The 22,789-nt window shown below is 40.7% G+C and overlaps 1 protein-coding gene across 1 annotated transcript; it reads left to right on the plus strand.

Annotated features, from left to right (window-relative positions):
* The first annotated feature begins 4,088 nt into the window (after window positions 1–4,088).
* On the plus strand, window positions 4,089–15,358 carry LOC140908506 (cysteine-rich venom protein-like). The gene is made up of 7 exons (XM_073335750.1): window positions 4,089–4,148; window positions 7,434–7,550; window positions 8,037–8,124; window positions 9,314–9,459; window positions 11,517–11,611; window positions 13,537–13,625; window positions 15,231–15,358. The coding sequence occupies exons 1-7, from the start codon at window positions 4,089–4,091 to the stop codon at window positions 15,356–15,358; spliced, it is 723 nt and encodes a 240-aa protein (XP_073191851.1).
* Window positions 15,359–22,789: the final 7,431 nt, after the last annotated feature.

The raw sequence follows: 22,789 nt of genomic DNA on the forward strand, positions 1-22,789 counted from the left end.
CTTAATCAGGGTTTTTTACAGTTGTATGCATTGCACTATAACTATATCTGTACGTAACAACAAAAGGTGGACGGCTGGCTAAAGACAGGTAGTGTTAAGAAGAACACACAAAGTATCAGTGATGAGAAGGATAGGAGTACAGTGGCAGCTGATACAGTGAGAAAAGTTTGGGAACCTCTATTCTAAAGCATAAGCATTTGAGTGAAAAGGATGGGGTTTTCAAAACGTCTAAGTAAGTAGGAGTCCCACTGACACTCAATAGGATCCTGCAGGCATTTTTGTAACTCTCTAGGAATCAAGTAAAAAACTCATAATTATATTGTGTTTTTCTGACAAAATTTTAGCGTGCACATTTTTGCCATTTCAGTGGGGGAATTTCTCAGTCCTATTTGCAAATTTAACGATATTCACAATTTCTATGAGTTGGTTATTTTCACCTCAGAACATGCTACAGCATATATTTTCCCAAGTTTTCAATGCCAAAGTCACTTGTATGTGAAAAATGAATTTCTTTCCACTTGGATAAGAGTGCAGTTTGCTCTAAGAGTAGCCCGGTTTCACTTGAAAACAGATACATTTTAGCTTGAAATACTTGTGTACAACTACAAATTTACCAAAAAATCCTCCTACTGTCTAGTGCAGAATGAAATGCAGGAAAAAAATCATGTTATTAAGAATATTTCTTTAATCTCAAGTACTGGGGCAGTCATGTATAATATTACATTTGGAAATAGTAAGGTAAAGTTATAAGATAACAAATGTGTACTAAATATACCTTAAAGTCAAACAAACACAGCACCAGAAAATGTATTACCAGGAAAGAAAAATTACGTATATTAACCCTAAGGATCAGCATTAAACTGTTTAGTGTTCATATATTTTAGAAGTTAGGGCCAGATCCTTAGCTAGTGAAAATGAACATCATTGCATTGCCAGCTGAGGAATTGGCCCATAATGAATCCATATGCCACAGACATATACAATTATTAGATACTTTGTATGTTCATATCTGTATCTGGGGAGCTAAGATTACTTGGTTCTAAAATTGCACAAAACACAGGACTAGACCGATTCAGCTAAAGCAGAAACTCTTTTATTGTTAGCAGTAGGAGGTCCCTTATCCTCCATATGAGTCAGCTACTAGAGGACAATGTCACAAGGCAATTATACTACTCGATTGCCAATACCTTGCACCAGAAAAGTCTACAGATAGACAGTACCTTGTCTAAGCCAAGAGGACTGCAGGCAGACATTAAAATTATGGAAGATATAATGGACCAGTTCCTTACCCGATGTAAATGGGTTTAGTTTCATTGATGCAAACAGAGTTTTAGAGACTGAAGTTGATAGAGCTACAAGTGAGGATATGATCTATTGCTTCCAGCGTCATACAAGCAGTCTGGTGAGCAGTGGAGCTGGCTATACCGGTAGGAAAAGTGCAACCTGCTTTTCCCCCCATGCTCCCTGTCAACATGCTCTCTTTGCAAGTAGCTCTAGAGACCCACTTCTTCTAGTCTGAAAGAGACTAGGACTTTTCAGCTTGGAAAAGAGGAGACTAAGGGGGGATATGATAGAGGTCTATAAAACCATGAGTGGTGTGGAGAAAGTGAATAAGGAAAAGTTATTTACTTGTTCCCATAATATAAGAACTAGGAGCCACCAAATGAAATTAATGGGCAGCAGGTTTAAAACAAATAAAAGGAAGTCACACAGTCACACAGTCACATATCCACCTCAATTTCCCTGCAGGATATGCACCTGAGGTTACAGTGGAAGAAGTCAGTGCAAACCTAATTTGAATTTAGCCCCTTAAGTTTTGTTCAAACCAATGCCCCTTGTTTACAATTGAAACAGGGAGGTGGCCATCTGTATGGAAGGAAGGTAAGATTTAGGGCTAGATGGTAATTTTAGAAACAACCCTGAGCAATGAGTGATGCATGAGCTCATGAGCATGAGCATATCCTGAGGTGCATATCCACCAAATCCCCACAGCACACAGTCAACCTGTCGAACTCCTTGCCTGAGGAGGTTGTGAAGGCTAGGACTATAAAAGAGAACTAGATAAATTCATGCAGGTTAAGTCCAATAATGGTTATTAGCCAGGATGGGTAAGGAATGGTGTCCCTAGCCTCTGTTTGTCAAAGGGTGGAGATGGACGGCAGGAGAGAGATCTCTTAATTATTACTTGTTAGGTTCACTCCCTCTGGGGCACATGGCATTGGCTACTGTCGGCAGACAGGATACTGGGTTGGATGGACCTTTGGTCTGACCCATTTTGGTCATTCTTATGTTCTTATGCATATGGAAAGGTCTGCTAACCCCATTGTCATTTTACCAAGAATACATTAAACCACAACCATCAACCTCCCTCTAAACCAAATATAAAATTAAATGAATAATAAATCAACCTGGCATCATACACTTAAGCCTACTTAGACTGCGGCTTGGGCACAGGACCAATGAAAGTGAATTCCAGCCCAGCCACTAGCCCAAGCCAGTTAAACCATAGGTACTTTGAGCCAAAGCCTCCAAGCTGATCCTAACGACAATGAGAGGGAGCAAAGATCCCCAGAGATAATTGGGTCCTGGGCCTTACAGGGATTTGAAAATACTCCTGAACACTTCTTGAACTGCACCCAGAATCAGACAGAAATGCAAAGTAAGGATTCAAGCACACCTCTCACATGCTAAGAGTCCAGTCCAGGGCAAGTAGTGGGCAGCTGCATTCTGCACTGGACACGGCTCCTAGGTGGACCTCAAGGGCAGCCCTGCATCCCAACGGGTCATCAATGGGTGAAAACCATTGCTGTGTTCCATTCACACAATTATGCTATGGGCAAACCTTCTATAACAAAAGTCCTGAAACAACTCATCTTTCCTGGGACACAATCTCTGGCCCAGCTCTTGATCCATAGCAATATTCCAGTGCTGGTCCTTAACCACCTACCCTTTGAACATGAACACAGCGGACACATCTCTCAGTTATTCAGCCCTCTCAGTTATTCAGATAGATTGTGACTAGGACCATGCATTTGCCCTGGAGAGAAGGAATCCCCCCGTAGCATTCTCACAGGGGCTACTCAAAGGTTGGGTAGGTGTAGAGGGAGTTACTTACCCACTTACTCCTTCCCCAGAGCAGGTGGAAGGGGAATGGACAGAGACTTAGCTCCTACCCTTACTCAGCAGCCAGAGTCATGAGGAAAGCAGTGCGAGCTGGAGGTAGAAGTTGACATTGGTGCTGTAGACCAGCAATAAATTACTATCCTGAGGAGTAAGGAGAAAGCAAGGGAGGAATTGAGGCAGAGAAGGATGTCTCCTAAGGATACTTCTGGGAGCTCATGCATCACTCATTGCTCAGGGTTGTTTCTAAAATTACCATCTAGCCCTAAATCTTACCTTCCTTCCATACAGATGGCCACCTCCCTGTTTCAACTGTAAACAAGGGGCATTGGTTTGAACAAAACTTAAGGGGCTAAATTCAAATTAGGTTTGCACTGACTTCTTCCGCTGTAACCTCAGGTGCATATCCCCAGCAGTAGAAAGTCTGTGGTACCATGTCTTCCCCTCCACAATGGGATGGACAGTATGGGCAAGTGCAATCCAATAAGTGGCCAGGAAGGGAGTATTGCAAAGCTGTATGGTGCACATACTAATTCAGTGCATCCCCTCTGTAGTCCCCACAGGGAAGATTCCTATGGAGCTCTGGCTAGAAACTAAACCTGTCCCCACCTAATGAAAGCCCCAAGACAGGGTGGCTGCAGTAGTAATATCTCCCCTTCTTCCCTGCAGGGAAATTGAGGACATCCTTAACTTAGTAGAAAGGAAAACCCTCTAGTGGAGGAGCATGTACTGTGAGAAAACCATGGGTTGCTGGTTGGCTCATAGTGCTGTTAGAAGTAAAAGAGAGAGAAAGAAAGGAGGATTTTTCTCTCTAGTATAAAGACCTGGTGACAAAGCCACCAACTTCTTGATTGAGAAAAACGCTAGACGTATACAGCACACGACAGCTCACTTCTATAATGTATTTAAATAAACAGAAGCTATAGACAGGAAAGAGAACTAAGCAGGTTGTTCTTCGCTTTTCAGAGATGATTCTGCTGGCTGCATTGGTCGGCCTGGCTGCTGTGCTGCAGCCGTCCAGCGGACAGGTAGGACGAGAGCTGGGTGGGAAACATTTTTCCAATCCCATGAATATTCTGAGATTTCTGAATCACCATGGAAAGTAAAAATGTCAAATATTTTTGCAAACTGACGAAGAAAAAAAAACCATTTGTATGTCATTTGAAATGTTTCACTTCAACATGAAATGCTTTGAAATGACTGATTTTGACCCTTTTTGGGAGAATTGGAGGGTGAAATTTTAAACCCTGTTAAGTCCCTAAAGCAACACAAGCACTTAAATCAGCTTAAGTCCTTAAAATGACATAAGTGTTCAAGGCAAACTAAAGCAGTGGCTCTCAACCTTTCCAAACTACTGTTCCACTTTCAGGAGTCTGATTTGTGTTGAGTACCCCCAAGTTTCACCTTGCTTAAAATCTACTTGCTTACAAAACCAGACATAAAAATACAAAAGTGTCACAGCACACTGTTACTGACAAATTGCTTATATTCTCTTTTTTTACCATATAATGATAAAATAAATCATTTGGAATATAAATATTGTACTTACATTTCAGTGCACGGGATATAGAGCAGCATAAACAAGTCATTGTATGAAATTTTAGTTTGTACTGACTTTGCAAGTGCTTTTTATGTAGCCTGTTGTAAAACTAGGAAAATATCTAGATGAGCTGATGTACCCCCCGGAAAACATCTGCATGCTCTCAGGTGTACACATACCCCTGGTTGAGAACCACTGAACTAAAGGACAGATCCTGAAAATACTTTCCCAATTAACTTTACTCACATGAGTAGTCCTCTCAATAGCAATAGGATTACTCATGTCAGTAAAGTCAGACACATGAAGAAGCAATCATAGAATCAGGGCCTAAGACCCTGAGGCTGAGTAAGGTTTATAAATGAAAAGTGAAATGACACACACGCAGTAATACTGACTGAGCTTAGATAGTCATAACTGGGAAAACAGAGGGTTACAATGAAAACTGTTTTGTAACCTTAGGTATAACATTCATGATCATGAAGAAATTCTATCGTATACTGAAGAATTCAAATATTTCATGGATGTGAAAAGAGTAAGAATTTCAAAATGCCAAAAGTTTCAGCAAAAATTTTCAAAGAGATGCTTAACAGTCACATAGCTTCATACAACAATCTCTTTCCGATATATCTGTGCAGTGCTGAGCACAATGGGATCCTCGACCTAGGAGCACCATGATGTAAACAGTGGAGTTGTCAAGCAATTAAAAAAATTAATCACGATTAATCATGCTGTCAAACAATAATAGAATACTATTTATTTAAATGTTTTTGGATGTTTTCTACATTTTCAAATATTTTGATTTCAATTACAGCACAGAATACAAAGTGTACAGTGCTCACTTTATATTTATTTTTGATTACAAGTATATGCATTGTAAAAAACCAAAAGAAATAGTATTTTTCAATTCATCTATTACAAGTACTGTAGTGCAATCTCTTTATCATGGAAGTTGAACTTACAAATGTAGAATTATGTACCAAAAAACCCTGTAGTTAAAAATAAAATAATGTAAAATTTTAGAGCCCGCAAATCCACTCAGTCCTACTTCTTGTTCAGCCAATTGCTCAGACAAACAAGTTTGTTTACATTTGAAGGAGATAATGCTGCCTGCTTCTTGTTTACAGTGTCACCTGAAAATGAGAACAGGCATTCGCATGGCAGTGTTGTAGCCAGCGTTGCAAGATATTTTATGCCAGATGCACTAAAGATTCAAATGTCCCTTTATGCTTCAATCACCATTCCAGAGAACATGCGTCCATGCTGATGACGGGTTCTGCTCGATAACAATCCAAAGCAGTGCAGACCGACGCGTGTTCATGTTCATTATCTGAGTCACATGCCACCAGCAGAAGGCTGATTTTCTTTTTTGGTGGTTCAGGTTCTGTAGTTTCACATTGGAGTGCTGCTCTTTTAAGACTTCTGAAAGCATGCTCCAAACTTTGTCCCTCTCACATTTTGGCACTTCAGATTCTTAAACCTTGGCGAGTGCTGTAGCTATCTTTAGAAATCTCAGATTGGTACCTTCTTTGCATTTTGTCAAATCTGCAGTGAAAGTGTTCTTAAAATGAACAACATGTGCTGGGTCATCATCCGAGACTGCTTTAACATGCAATATATGGCAGAATGAGGGTAAAACAGAGCAGGGCATACAATTCTCCCCCAAGGAGTTCAGTCACAAATTTAATTCATGCATTATTTTTTTAATGAGTGTCATCAGCAAGGAAGCATGTCCTCTGGAACGGTGGCTGAAGCATGAGGAGGCATACAAATGTTTAGCATATCTGGTACCTAAATATCTTGCAATGCCGACTGCAAAAGTGCCATGCAAACACCTGTTCTCACTTTCTGGTGATATTGTAACTAAGAAGAGGGCATCATTATCTTCTGTAAATGTAAACAAACTTGTTTGTCTGCGCGATTGGCTGAACAAGAAGTAGGACTGAGTGGACTTGTAAGCGCTAAAGTTTTACATTGTTTTGTTTTTGAGTGCAATTATGTAACAAAAAAATCTACATTTGTAAATTGCACTTTCATGGCAAAGAGATTACACTATAGTACTTGTATGAGGTGAATTGAAAAATACTATTTCTTTCATTTATCCTTTTTCAGTGCAAATATTTGTAATAAAAAATAATACACACTTTGTATTCTGTGTTGTAATTGAAATCAATATATATGAAAATGTAGAAAAACATTTAAAATATTTAATAAATTTCAATTGGTATTCTATTAACAGTGTGATGAAAACTGTGATTATTCACGATTAATTTTTTTAATTGCGATTAATTTTTCTTAGTTAATCACGTGAGTTAACTGTGATTAATCGACAGCCCTAGTAAATAAATAAATAATAATACATTCAGTGGAGTTGTTCCTGCCTTTAACAGAACTGTATTTGGTCCAATATATTTCAAAGAATTTGGCAGTCTAAAAATTCTAAGATTAGATAACACTATCAGTTTCTGATTGCTAAATTGTGTTCACTGGGCCCACACGTGAAGTAAGGTGCTACATAGCATAGAATAAAAATATTAGAATCTGACCTATAATTAATTAATCAATGATTGATTGACAGATTCATTCTGATGAAATTAAGTTTATAAACATAATTACAGGTTTCAGAGTAGCATAACTAAGGGGTTAGGATTAGGGTTAGTTCATGAAATATTTGAAAGACACATTAATTGGAATTGATTCCTAGGTTTACATATAAAATATTTTAGACTCACACAACCAAATACAAGAAAAACTATTGTACATTCCTCTAATTTAGACTCCAGATTTAGCTTCTTTGTCAACTGACAACGCAAGTCAACAAAAGGAGATTGCTGATAAGCACAATGCCTTAAGGAGAGGGGTGATGCCAACCGCTAGCAACATGCTGAGGATGGTAAGATGCATTCTGCAAAGCAATCTATAATGCATACAGACCCTATCAATGTTACTAGAGAATTTGGAAGGGCACAGCATTTCACCTGGCAGAAAACATGCCATTTGAATTCTTTCCCCTATAAAATGTTAGTGAACATAGGAGTTATCAGGGGAAGGGAGCAGATTGGATATGACAAATCTTGCTGCTCATGAACAATAATGTCTCCTTTTTGAAATGAAGGGAAAAACCACTAGGTCTGGTCTCCCAGGTTGCCCTGTCATGTATTCTCCATCTAGCTAATCACCCTGATATCTAGCCTCCTCCTAAGGTGTGCAGCTACTGAGCTGCTCCTCATTTTACTGCCCAAATGAAAAAGAAGGAATTGTCAAAAAAATTTTAAACACTGAAAATGCAATTTCCAAGTGTATGTTCTCTTCTATGTTCTGCATTACGAAGTACTAAGCGGTACACATCTGAACACCTAATGTTTCTCATTTCATTAAGGAATGGAGTCCTGCAGCTGCAGAGAATGCCAAAAGTTGGGCAAATGAATGTACTTTATCCCACAGTCCCCAAAACAGAAGGACAACTAGTAAGTAAAGTGTCACTTTTAAATGAACAATGCTTCATTCAATCCATTATACAAACAATTTGCAGATAACGTAACCACATTCATATTTAAGTGGTATTAATATTTTGCTGAATGAATAACATTTATAACACTGGACTGTATGGATTCATGTATTCTGCAATAGGACTGCATGATATTTAGACATAAGCAAAAGTTTTTTGAATATTGACTATATTTCAACATTAAAGAAATAATGAAAAATTTCCAAGAAATTTCACGATTTTTAATTTTTGAAGAAAAATTGGGAAAAAATTCAATTTTTTTTTTAAGATTTATCTCCTTCCAATCCCCCTCCTCCCATTCTTTATCCCCAAACAGCTCTAATAATATGAAAAGTTCTTGGTGTGAAGGTAAATCCCTTTTAATTGAGGTCACTTGCATTTATTCACAGAGTGATGAACAAGGGTATTGTTAATTTGAGTTTATGATTGATTCAAGACTGAATCCAAAGCAACACCCTGGACATGAACACTCCTGACACATGAGAAAGTTAGAATCCAGATCCAAATTTAGGCTTTGATTCTGATCTATGTTGCACTAGTTTTACTCTGGTGTAATTCCACTGACATCTATGGAGTTACTCTTGATTTAAGAATCTTTGTAAGAAAACCTAGTCTCCCAATATTTTCATACCAAACACCAGGATGGATTAATAGTAGATCCTTAAAATCGGGACATAGTTTATGGAGCAAACCAGAAGGCTGGGCCAATATGTGACTATTCAGGATGCATTAGACAAGGAACCAGGGGGCAATGTCAATAAGTTTATTTGTGCTGGCAGCAATGTCTGTCCAGAGTGGGTGAATCTCAGAGTTTTAGGGATACATTGGCATTTTGGTAGAGCTGGGCTCTGCTGACTTATCACTGCCATGAAAGTTCAGATAAACATCTGAATCTTTGAACACTTATGAGAACCAAAGGTAACCTCTGAACCATTGGAATTTATGCAACAGTATTCACTCATGACCTGAAGAGTGACAGAGGGTAGGGCTGTAAAGTGTGGGTATTCAGGAAATTAAATAGATTCTTCCCACCAGGCTCTCCTAGAAATTCCTGAATCTTCTATTGGTTCTCCCCACATGCTGAAGCTCTTGTATCTTCTTAAGCCCCTTTCATCAGCTTTTGTGAACAGTTTCCTTTCCATTTTCAGCAGTGGGCTGTGGCGAAAATCTCTACATGTCAACTGCACCCAATTCCTGGTCAGATGCAATTCAAGCCTGGTACAGTGAGGTGGAAAATTTCATGTATGGCATTGGGCCAACCACACCAGGTGCAGTCATTGGCCATTATACTCAGGTAGGGACCATAGCACCACTTGTCATATTCATGTTTTAAATGATACATGCTTGGCTAAATGCTTAACAGGGGAAGGAGAAATAACAGCCTCAATATATTTAAAGGGAATAAACACCATGAAGGATAAGAATTATTCCAACAGAGCAAAAGTAATGGGACAAAAAACAAAATAAACAATGGAAACTGTAGACTAAATATTATGACCAGCTTCCTCACTGTGAGGTCTCAGAGTGGTAGCCGTGTTAGTCTGTATCAGCAAAAAGAATGGGGAGGACTTGTGGCATCTTAGAGACTAACAAATTTATTTGAGCATAAGCTTTCGAGGGCTAAAACCCACTTCATCGGGTGCATGTAGTGGAAAATACAGTAGGAAGAGATATATGTATACAGAGAATGTTAAAAAATGTTAAAACCACTAACCCAGGAACCTATCCTTGCAACAAAGCCCGTTGCCAATTCTGTCCACATATCTATTCAGGGGATACCATCATAGGACCTAATCACATCAGCCACGCTATCAGAGGCTCGTTCACCTGCACATCTACCAATGTGATATATGCCATCATGTGCCAGCAATGCCCCTCTGCCATGTACATTGGCCAAACCGGACAGTCTCTACGTAAAAGAATAAATGGACACAAATCAGACGTCAAGAATTATAACATTCAAAAACCAGTTGGAGAACACTTCAATCTCCCTGTCACTTGATTACAGACCTAAAAGTCACAATATTACAACAAAAAAACTTCAAAACCAGACTCCAATGAGAGACTGCTGAATTGGAATTAATTTGCAAACTGGACATCATTAAATTAGGCTTGAATAAAGACTGGGAGTGGATGGGTCATTACACAAAATAAAACTATTTCCCCATGCTTATTTCCTCTCTCCCCCGCCCCCATTACTCTTATCTTCTTGTCAGCTGTTGGAAATGGGCATCTTGATTATTACTACAAAAGGTTTTTTTTCTCCTGCTGATAATAGCTCACCTTAATTGATCACTCTCATTATAGTGTGTATGGCAACATCCATTTTTTAATGTTCTCTGTGTATATATATATATCTTCCTACTGTATTTTCCACTGCATGCATCCAATGAAGTGGGTTTTAGTCCATGAAAGCTTATGCTCAAATAAATTTGTTAGTCTCTAAGGTGCCACAAGTACTCCTCATTCTTTTTACAGTGAGGTCTGTTAGACCACGGGATGTGGTGGAAACCATATGGCTTTGCATAATTTAAAACTAGGCTAGACCAAGCTCCCTAAGTTGTAGGGAGCCATACCACATTGACAGACAGAGAGACTAGATAACCTACTAGATTTTTTTTCTTGTGGGAGTAATGTTGTTCTTGCTCTTGTTGTTCAGGCCCTAAACTATCATCATCTTCCCTTAGCCTTCCTTCACTATGTTCTTCAGACACATACACACACACTCATTCACATGCACTAGTTATAAACTAATCAAGCTAATTCCCCTACAGGCTAGGAAAGAAGAAAGTCTAAAAGAGACTTAATTTGTATTTTTTAATATTTTGGAGGCATTTGGTTATTACTGGAATGGGGGCGAGATATTTAGAGAGATAAACATCTGTAGGTTGATTTACAAATGCTCTATACAATTGTATTGTCTTAGATTTAATTACCAGAAGCCGCCATTATAACTATCTAGTCTCACCAGTTGCGTGTAACACAGAACAGATAATTGTATCTTCTGATTCCTGCCTCTTGCCCAACAATTTGTGGTTGAACCAGTGTATATGTTTGTATGTATATGTCCTGATTTAAAAACTCCAGGTGACTGAGAATCTACCATGTTGCTTGGGTTTCATCCCCATTACATCCTAGATGGTTTTCTATGAAGTGTGAATAAGACAATATGAAAACTACATAGTGTTTCTGTTTCCTTTCCTACAAGATGTAACATTCTGCCACTCTGTGTAATAAGATAATATGCCCAAATCTCAACTTCATAGGAAAATGTTTTTAAATTTATATTTTATTGTATTAAAAATATAAAGCCCTTCATATTCACTCATTTATTTACTCTTCTCTCTCCAGGTGGTTTGGTACAAGTCTTACCAGATTGGATGTGCAATTGCCTTTTGTCCTCAGAGGTTTTACAAATACTATTACGTTTGCCATTACTGCCCTGCGTATGTATTAACTATGGATTGCATTGATTATTGGAATTCCTTCGTGCTTTAATTCATCAAAATGATCCAAGGAGCTGTCGGCTACATTGCAGAATGCAGCATATTTTTCAAAGTGGGCTTATGGTAGGAAGGGCAATTCAGTTATAATGGTATGCAGAAGCATACATGCAAATTACATTCTGAAATAAAACAACCCATAACCCCCACCCCCCACCCCCAATAATTGCCCTGTGAGGTCTGCTCTGCTTAAAAATCTAAGCATTTTTTCTTAACAGCCGGGTAAGTGAAAAAGAAGATGCTTGTATTTCTAACTAATAGGAGTCTGCAAGAAACTTTCCCTAGGACATGTTATCTACTAACTGCCTCCTGCAGGGTTTATTGCACCTTCCTTTGAAGTAGCTGCGCTGGTCATTGCGAGCCCTCTACTCAGGATGCCACATAAGCACTTGCAAGTATCGTAAGCAATCTATCATTAATATGGGTGTGAGACTGTCACAGAAGTCACGGATTCCATGACTTTCCGTGACCTCCGTGACTTCTACAGCAACTGGTGCTGGCTCAGGGGCTGCCCAAGCGGGGCAGCCCCTGGGCCAGCAGCAGCAGTTTGGGTTTGTGGGAGGGGGCTCAGGGCCAGAGGCAGGGGGTTGGTAGGTGTGAGGGGGCGCTTACCTCAGGGTGAGGGGCTCCCCAGCTCCCACTGGCATGGGCATGGCCCTGCAGCTCCTAGGTGGCAAAGGGGCCAGGGGCAGGCTCCGTGCTGCACACTGCCCGCCCCCGCAGGCCCTGCCCCGGCAGCTCCAATTGGCTGTGGTTCCCAGCCAATGGGCGCTGCGGCAGCTGGCACTTGTGGTGAGAGCAGCACGCTGAGCCCCCTGGCCCCTCCACCGTCTAGGCACTGCAGGGACATGGAGCGGGTAGGGAGCTCTGCCCCTTGCCAACTCCGTCAACCCTCCCCTGCCCACCATCGTCAGGGGTCCTGGGCTATGGTGCCCACCACCAGCAGGGTCCTGGACCGCCTCCCTCAGCACCCACAGTGCCCCCAGACCACCCGCCCCCCACCCAAGAGCACCCATGGCCCCCCACCCAAGTTTTAGTCACTGGTATTTTTAGTAAAAGTCGTGGACAGGTCACGGGCCGTGAATTTTTGTTGACTGCCCATGACCAGTCCATGACTTTTACTAAAAATACCTGTGACTCAACGTAGCCTTAATAAAGACAATGGGGTAAGATTTTCAATGCAGTGCAAGGGATTTGGCCATACGCTTTTGATTCATTTTAATATTTACATTTTGACATTTGAAATTATTGTTTGACACATACCAGACTAAGGGTGTATCTACACTACAGCCCGGGATGTGATTGCAGCTCATGTAGATGCGTCTGTGCTTGTTTTGTTCTCACTAGCTTGCAAAATATAGCAGTGAGTGCGTGGTGGAGCAGACATCAGCCCATGCTGTATAAGCCTGCCTGACCCCGCTGGGCACATTCTCGGTCTAGTCCAGGGGTTCTCAAACTAGGGGTCGGGACCCCTCAGGGGATCGCGGGGTTATTACATGGGCGGTTGCGAGCTGTCAGCCTCCATCCCAAACCCCACTTTGCCTCCAGCATTTATAATGATGTTGAATATATTAAAAGGTGTTTTTAATTTATATGGGGGGGTCACACTCAGAGGCTTGCTCTGTGAAAGGGGTCACCAGTACAAAAGTTTGAGAACCACTAGTCTAGTCTGTGCTGAAGCCTGCCCCATGGCATCTTTGTTCTTTAAGGATTGCAGTTAGATTAGAACTAGTGCAGAAATGACTACACAACCAGCAAATCACACACACACACACACCGACTGCAGTGTAAATGTCCCCTGAGTGTAAATGAAGATGTGTGTTGTAGACTGGCTTTACATTTTATTCTGTTTAATTTTATCATTTCAGGGGAAATTACAGAAACGTAATAAGCACACCTTACAAATCAGGGCCAGTGTGTGGAGATTGCCCTAATGCTTGTGACAATGGACTATGCAGTAAGTTTTAGCAGTTTGAAGTATTTCAGTGGCAAAGTTTTCACTTACTAAAACAATGTTTAATTCCCTTGGCGGGAAGGCTTTGGGAAATTATCAACTCAAAAATCTTGCCTACAGAACGTGACTGCGAGGCCCTTACACACACTCATTGCTAACCATGTTATATTTAAAAATGAGCATGCGTAGGGGCTCATGTAAGGGCTTCTGAGAGGGGATTGTTATCCTGTCAGGGGACTGTCATAATGTTATCATGTCCCCATCAGAAGAGAAGACTGAGGAGGACATGATAACCTTCTTCCGAACTGTCAAATTTCTTATAAAGGAGATGGTGATCAGTTGTTCTGCACTTCCCCCCTGGGTAGGACAAGAAGTAATAGGTTCAGTTTATAGTCAGGGAGATTTATGTTAGATATTAGGAAAATCTTTCTAACTATAAAGATAGTTAAGCACGGGAACATGTTACTAGGGAAGATATGGAATCCCCGTCATTAGAAGTTTATTTTTTTAAGAACAGGCTAGGTAAGTATGTCAGGAATGGTCTAGGAATACTTAATGCTGCCTCAGCATGGGGAAAGATGACCTCTCAAGGTCCCTTCCAGCCCTACATTTCTATGATTCTGTACTGAATAGGACTTTGCAATTATTCGTATTTATTATTTGTTTTGTGATAGTGCTTACAAGCCGCTATCATGGGCCAGGACCCAGTTGTGCTAGGCACCACATAAGTATATAATGAATTCTATTGAAATCAATGAGAGAGCTTGTGGAGTAAGTTTATGTGTAGAGATTACATATAGAGAAATATAGCTATTCATATGCTGCTTAATATGAGCCAGGAGATCATCAAGTTCCCTACCTTGGCCCCCCAAAAAAGAAAAAGAAACTTATGACAATGTTAAAAATATTTAACACCAACAATGGTAGACTGTCAGGGCCTTTTACTAACGACCAAAGTCATTTGTATTTGTACACTAAGAACTGCGGAGTATATAGAAAAACCTGCAAAGGATTTTGCTGTTGTAACTTCCGAGAGCCACATATGGACAGATGGTAGAACTCCTGGAGGTACTGCCCCTGGGCAGACACAATGCTTCTGGGAGTAAAGGAACAGTATGGCTGCTCTCCAAGTGAGATTGTGCCAAGCCCCTGAGCAAAGCTACAGGAGAAGTAGAGCAGTTCTGTATGACTTGTTCCTCCTGGACTACCAGGCAGATATAATGATACATTTCGCAGAATACACTAGGTTTGCAAATCTGGATAGCTCATTCTTGGGACAAAACTCTTATGGGAAATAGGAGAGAGAACTGATCTAGTCTTATTAAAATTTGACTGACCTCCAAACCTGACTTGTCTGTCTTGTAATTGAACTGTAAAAAGCTGTATTAAAACAAAGTATTGCTCCACCTGATAAATTGCCTTAAACTAAGTGAACAATTTTTCTGTTAGACTTCTACAATTTTATCGGGGAACAAATAAAACGGAACAGAAAAAAAAATACAGTGAAAAATGCTTATTGGGTCAAAATATCCTTGAAAGGAAACAGTTCAGGGCTTTTTTTCCCCTCCTCTTGTTAATACCTAATCTCATGCTCTGTTTCATTTTCAGCCAATCCTTGTAAGTATGTGGACATTTACACAAACTGTCCTGATTTAAAAGTGTTCCCTGGATGTACAAACCCCATGATCAAGGCAAGCTGTCCTGCCTCCTGCCGTTGCACCACTGAAATAAAATAACAGCCTCAGATTCCTCCCTTCATGGAAATTCTTCTTTTTAATGACAGCACCATTTAGAAAATCAGGGTGCCATCTTGCAGCCCTTATATATGAAATCCTACTGACTTCAATGGGGTTACTCACCTGCGTAATGGCTGTAGGATCTGACCTTTCATCTCATGTTTTTTCCGGCTTTAATTCTTTGTTTTAAAATGTAGTAGATTTTTCTTCCTTGCCTGAAATTCAGCATTGTACATGCTAGACTTGTATAACATTGATTGACTGAAATTTCATCTCCATCAATATCAACTTCATCCTTCACAAAATATCATCTAAAGGTTACTTCCTGTCAAGATATACTTGTGATGTCCTTATTCTGAAAATAATCCCATTGATACAATGGGCCAGACTTCTCCGTCATCATTCATGTTGAGAGTCACCTTACTGCACAATCAATGGGATCAGTAAATAAGTCATTATCACACAAGGAAGGATTATGAGAGAGGGAAATGTTCTCCTAATAACAAATAGAGAGCTGTCACCTGAATTACTTTCAAATCATTTGTCATTTCTGTGTTACTCATTAAATTACTCATTCAATACTGCACAACTTGTTTTGGCTTTTATTACTTTTGTTTCATGTAAAATACTGTTTAGCCAACTTCCATGGATGTAAGTCTTTATCACAGTTCTTTGTCCGTATAGCTTTGATGCTGCAAGCAATGTTTGAGTAATATGCCCGGAAACACTGCAGAAGATCTATAACACTCACCTATATTTTGAAGGGGTGACATTTTTCTAGTAGAAATAGACAAAGAATGTAGAGATGAGAGAAGTAATTTTAGTTAAGATAACAACAAAAAAGTTCTGAGGCTCGCAAATAAAGGGCCAAGTGGAATGAGTAAAGACTTTTCATGTAAGGAGGTGGAATTTCACTAAGAATGAATTTGGCTGCAGGAGGTTCCCAGAGGTGGAGGTGGGTCTGATGATCTCCCCCCAGAGCAGCTGTGCAGGGGATGAACAAGTTCTGTCCCTCCCCAGCCCAGCTGGAGCTAGGCACCCCCTGGCTGGGCACTCCTAGCAGCAGGGAGAAATTGGATTTCATGGGGAGGGCCTTATTTCATACTCTGTGATGCGTTTTTCATAGCCATGAAATTGGTAGGGCCCTAGTTATAATTAATACATTTTGGAAGGGATATTAAACCTTGTGCTTCAGGGCTAAGCTAAATTTCAACTATTTGAGATGAGGAAAAGATCCAATGTGGGACAAGGGGGTGAAGAATTATCCCACCTCTGCCTACTGCAGGGTTCTTACACCTTCTTCTGAAATAGCTGGTACTGGACACTGTCAGAGACAGAATACTGGATTAGATGGACCCCTGGTCTGATCCAGTTTGGCACTTCCTAGATTACCTGTGAATAACAGACATCAACCCATTGCACAAGTGACACTATATATGGAATGTGACTTCCTCCCTAAAACTTTATGTTGGCTTGTTGGCAACTCTCAAAATACTACCTCCTCTGCTTGGTCACAGGGCGTCATCCAAAGCCCTCTGAAGGCAATGGAATTAACTTACCAGTGAATTTCTGTTTTGCAAGTTTGCGGGGGTCTGGGGGAAGAGAGGGGCAACATCCGTTCAGGCATTTTATAATATAAAACTCTTCCTGGAACTAAGTGTTCAACCATATTTTCCCCACACTTCACTACAAAATAATTTTGAATTCTTTGCCTGGGCAAGCGGTCTGCAAAGGGTTAACAAACCTGTCTGCATCTCCCTCCTTGCTCTCTTTCCTGTATCAATGGCTCATTCACATCAGTTGGGGATTGTTTGTTAGAGGGGGGGCTGGTGCAGATTCAGGTGCAGGCAGGTTTAAATTGCCTGTGGATAGCTAGTGTTTGGATTCCAGACCACAGCCACTTTTTGACATTTTCAGTAACGAGCCTCAAAAGCTATTTCATTGGGAAGTTAATTTTTAGTTTTATACATGATACTTGCCAATGTATATATACGTGAGTCCACTACTTGTGAGTCTTTTCTAGTTAGACATATTGAATTTTCCTTTGAATGACACAGGTGACTCATTCTACCCATAAATCTATGAATGTCAAAGTAAACTTCAATGCAGATAGTGTGAATCAATTTAAATTTACTAATAACATTACATACCATGTAGAATATATACAAATGTAGGTCAACAGACTGTGCTAAAAGTAGAAGCATAAATAGCTGAAATACAGTTTTGTTCTGATCTGTTCCCAGGGCATGATTCTCTGTTGACATACACCTTGTGCAGTCATTTACACTAGTGAAAAGTGGGGATAAAACACCATGCTTCTCATTTGGTAGTGTGTTCACACCTATTTTGCACTGGTGTAAATGACTGCACTAGATGGACAGCAGTGAAGAATCAAGACTTCCCCCCCCCCCCCAGACTCCATGGGCATGTCTACGGTAGGGAAAATGGTGTGTTATTAAAATGTGATAGCTGTGACTTACAATACTAGTTAGACAGGGCCAGATGTAGTTTTAACATGTGTTAGCGGCTTCAAGTGAGCCTAGACCTGTCTATAGGATTTTAAAACATGTTCGATATCCTGTACTAGCTATCACATTTTAAAAACACACCATTTTTCCTACTGTCGATAGGACTCATCTGGTTTACATTTTGATAACTATGTTTAGTATATGTTGCTGACACAGTTTTGAGGGATGTGGTTTTCCTGAGCTCTGGGAAATTGGTGTTAAGATCCTCTTGGATGTATTGCTTTTGTCATTCAGTTACTGGAGGATTTTGTCTCAGTTCCGTCTGGAATCTCAGAATTTCTTCCAAAATACTGCAGAGGCAAAAGTGTTATTTGAATGATTTTTCCCATATTAAAAACTACATCTTCAGTAGAAGAGAGTAATTAAGATACAAAACCCATCTGCTCCCCTCAGATATCTGCTGGATACTTCCTCAGGCCTGATACTGTATTATGATCTGTACAAATTGACTGCTACACCTGGACAGAGCTCCACTAAATTTGAGGAGTCTGTCAAGATTCATGTATGAATCTGGTCTGAGCAGTTTTGCTGAGGGTCAGGTGTTAGAAATCTACATTTATCATCCATAAAGGGCCCCCTGAGAGAAAACTAGGGGTTTATGGGGGAAAATAAACCAAAATAAGGAGCTAAGAAACAGGAATATGTATAATGACAGGTTTCAGAGTAACAGCCGTGTTAGTCTGTATTTGCAAAAAGAAAAGGAGTACTTATGGCACCTTAGAGACTAACCAATTTATTTGAGCATGAGCTTTCATGAGCTACAGCTCACTTCATCGGATGCATACTGTGGAAACTGCAGCAGACTTTATATACACACAGAGATCATAAAACAATACCTCCTCCCACCCCACTGTCCTGCTGGTAATAGCTTATCTAAAGTGATCATCAAGTTGGGCCATTTCCAGCACAAATCCAGGTTAGAGAGTTGTCACTTTGGATGGGCTATTACCAGCAGGAGAGTGAGTTTGTGTGTGGGGGGGTGGAGGGTGAGAACACCTGGATTTGTGCTGGAAATGGCCCAACTTGATGATCACTTTAGATAAGCTATTACCAGCAGGACAGTGGGGTGGGAGGAGGTATTGTTTTATGATCTCTGTGTGTATATAAAGTCTGCTGCAGTTTCCACGGTATGCATCCGATGAAGTGAGCTGTAGCTCACGAAAGCTCATGCTCAAATAAATTGGTTAGTCTCTAAGGTGCCACAAGTACTCCTTTTCTTTTTAGGAATATGTATAAAAATGCAGTTTAGTTATCGAGTAACTTCCTTCTTGTCTGTGAATCCCCAGCACTGAATCTTCCTTCCAAACCCAAATACACAGTGTGGTAATAGGGGGGCATATATCTGAACACCTCACAATCTGCAATGCATTTAGCATCATAATATACCTGTGAAATAGTGAAAAGCCATTACCCCCATATTACAGGTGGGGAACTGAGGCACAAATGCACAAATCCACAGAAGTATTTAGACTTTATTATACTTTTTTGGGCCAAAGAGGCTAAGGCCCAGATTTGGTCCAGCAAGGTCCAGTAATTGTAAGTTCAAACTAAACAAATTCAGACTGCAAATAAGGCATACATTTTTTAACAGTGAAGGAAATTAAATATTGGAACAAATTACTGAGGATTGTGGGGGATTCTCCATCACTGGAAATTTTTAAATTAAGGTCGGTAGCTTATGTTAAAGATATGCTCTAGTCCAAATAGTGATTATTTTGGGGAAGTTCTCTGACTTTTGTCATTCAGAAAGCCAACTAAATTATCACAACAGTCTCTTTTCACCTTAGAATCTATTAATTACATTTCCTGTTACTCTAATTATTTCTAGAATTTAAGTGAATGCACCCTATTTTCGGAGCCCTATTATTCTAAATCTGCCCAAAGGAGGAATCTACCCAACGCAAAATCTGTTCCATTTCTGAGGTGAAGTAACTTGAGTACAACAATTGACCCAGATATAGATTCATTAAGGAAATAGTTGGATTTTTCGCAATACACCCACAGTATTCAACTGACATTGCACAACAAGAGATAATAAATCCATTCCCATTTGTCTCATCCCAACTTACAAGAAATAGTTTTGCAATAACCCACAGCAGTGAACTGAACTAGTGTAACCAGGTAACCAGGTATATGTCGCATCCTAGATAACAGTGTCTGTGTTCGTGTCCATCACACAGAGTCTACCCAGCTACTGGTATCTCTTTGCTTGCATTACAGAATAATTGTCTCTGTCCATCACCGCTGTATTTATTGTGGGTAGGGGGCTAGCGACTGCAGCTGCAAAAATGGAAGCCAAATCAAGATCCTTTAAAAAGTCAGGCCCTAAGTCAATACACTGAGACCTGGTTGAGAAGTATTGTTACTGAGCCAGATTCTGAGACCTTCATTCACATTGAAGGGTACCTTGCAAGAAGTCCCATTGGTTTTAATGGGGCCATTCATGGTGAAAGGTACTATTCAATGTGAGTTAATTACTTATAACTATGGACCTGACTGTTTTCATGAGGAACCTTTCTTGGCAGTGTCTGGGCAGTGGTTATGGAATATGTAATTCTGTGTTCTTTGTGTACAGGAAAAAAAACCAAACCAATAGCCATTCCCTTTCCCAGCTTCCTTATTTTGTTAATTCTGCTTTTCTTTGTGCTACGATGCAAGCAGGGCAGGGACTCTGGTTCATGGACTACTCTTTTTGTTCCTGTATTGTAAATATGATTTTGTGGATCAACTTTAAACAGTTGCATCACTCATGGCTCCTGTGACAATACCATGTGACGTTGGCGGACACCTCTTTCTGCTGCCTTGAGCCATCCCCTCAATGACTGTGCCCTGAGGTAGGCAATATTTCCGATATCACATGGTTTTCATTTAACCTCATTTGTGTTTCAGAGCACATACGTTTTAGGATGTTAATCTAAGCAGTTTCTATGAGAGGGAATACGAGAGGCCAGACTTACTCACTCACTCCTCCTGATGGAAGAACCCCCCCCCCCCCCAACGGTTCACCAGGAGCGCAGGAGCAGCAGCTGCTTGTCACCCCCTTTCTGAGGCGTAGTTCATGGCAGCTAGTAGTGTCCACGCAAGGAAGACCCACACTGACTGTGAAATGTACCATCTCAGCAGAGCTCCTAGGCAGACTCCAAGGACAGCAGCTGTGCTTCTGCCCAGCCCCAAAGTGCTAAGTCCGGCAGAACTCTCAGGAGAGGAGAGGAATAATTACCTGCCCTGACCTCCCCTCCCCTGAGGGGGGAACCCCCTCTCGCACAGCTAATCAGGCAACTTGCACAGGGTGCATTCCTGCAAATTGCATCCCCAGTGAGAGTGCGTCTAGCGCAAGGTACCTGTCCTGTGCTTGGCTGTGGCACACACAGCGGAAAATTTATTCTTAGAACATGGCTGGTGACTTTGGAATGACAGGCACGGTCCTGGTACTCTAATAAACTTTTTGTTTTCTTTCTGAACAGCAAGACTTACGCATTCCCCCTTTTTTTAAATTTATCAACTTATTTTCCCCATGAGTTATGTCAAGGCTGAATCCCCAGTCTGGCACTTGGAGTGCAGAAGGTGGGGGACCGCAAGGATTTTAAAAATTAACACTTGACACTCCAGGCTTGTATTACACTCCCAAGGTTACAGCTTTTCTCTGACCTTGGCCTGGTAAACAATGCCACCACCCAAATGCAAAAACCCCCTTGAACCCAGGAAGAAGCACTTGGGAATTCTTCCCTGTGGGGTACCCTCAAGCCCTTTCACCCCCCTGCAGGGAAGAGCTGAGAAAGAAAACCAAGGAAATTAGCTGTTGCCACCAGCTAATTAAACAACAACCTATGCACAAACCTCTTAGGACACCAAAAATCCAATCCTTTTCTTAAAAAAGGTAAATTTTATTAAAAACAAAAAAGGAAGAAAATACATCTGGAACTTAGGTTTTTGCTTGATTTTAAAGGAGCAATTCCAAAAATTAAGCACCCAAAATAGCTTTCTTGGGGGTTCAGCTTAGAGGTTACAAGCAAACAAAAGCATCTGAGGTTAGCACAGAGGAGATCCACAAGCCAAAATAAATAAATAATCCTGATTGCATCTATCTAAACATATGATGTCCCAATGATTCCTTCTAGGTATGGAAGATAATTTTTCATACTTGGTTGAAACCTTATACAGCATTCCTGCTCATAGCATTGCTGCTCCATGTCCCTGCAGCCCAGAGAGAACAACACACAACAAAGGGAAGTTTTTTTCCAATTTTAAAAAGTTCTAGCCTTCCCATTGGCTCTTTTGGTCAGGTGCCCACTCCCCCCCCCCCCTTTTTTTTTTTTTTGGTACTTATGCAAGGAGGCTTTTTAACCCTTCACAAGTAAAGCAAGCAGAGAACAGCTACCAAAGGGATTTTACAGCTAATTGGCTGGCTGGGTGTCCATAAAAGGGAGCTACCCCCTTTTCATTTATCACAAGCTAACATGGAGGCAGCATGTTATTGCCAAGGAGATGAACAAGTCAACAGGTTAATTCTTTTTTTTAATACGTATGTGAATTTAACCCTTCCAAAGAAGGCAGTTTCATAACTAAGCAGGTGTGAAACCTGACTAAGGGATGCAGATTACATCAGACTGATGCACAGCTTGTGTTTTTTTAGGCATGAAGCCAAAGACTGGTTTAGGCCTTGTTGATACTAGATAAGAGGAGTTTTCAAAATGTGCGATAGGTTCCACAGATTCCCTCTTGGTTAGCTGTTTATAACAGATAAAAAACAGTGCTGGAGAACAATGGGGCACTGGGGGGGATGGAGTGAGGGCACAGCATGCTCAGGGTAGATGGCAGGAAGGGGTGGAGTGGAGGCAGGGCCTGTGGCAGAGCCAGGAGTTGAGCAGTGAGCCCCCCCACCCCACCCCGGCACATTGGAAAG

Source organism: Lepidochelys kempii, chromosome 3, assembly GCF_965140265.1.
Source record: "Lepidochelys kempii isolate rLepKem1 chromosome 3, rLepKem1.hap2, whole genome shotgun sequence".
In the NCBI taxonomy this organism is placed as follows: Eukaryota; Metazoa; Chordata; order Testudines; family Cheloniidae; genus Lepidochelys; species Lepidochelys kempii.

Bases quoted from the DNA above. Each gene is read 5' to 3' on its own strand.
- LOC140908506 (XM_073335750.1), top strand. From the start codon at position 4,089: ATGATTCTGCTGGCTGCATTGGTCGGCCTGGCTGCTGTGCTGCAGCCG. The intron at 7,551-8,036 runs GTAAGATGCATT...CATTTCATTAAG, and splicing joins CTAGCAACATGCTGAGGATG to GAATGGAGTCCTGCAGCTGC. The intron at 13,626-15,230 runs GTAAGTTTTAGC...TTTCATTTTCAG, and splicing joins TTGTGACAATGGACTATGCA to CCAATCCTTGTAAGTATGTG.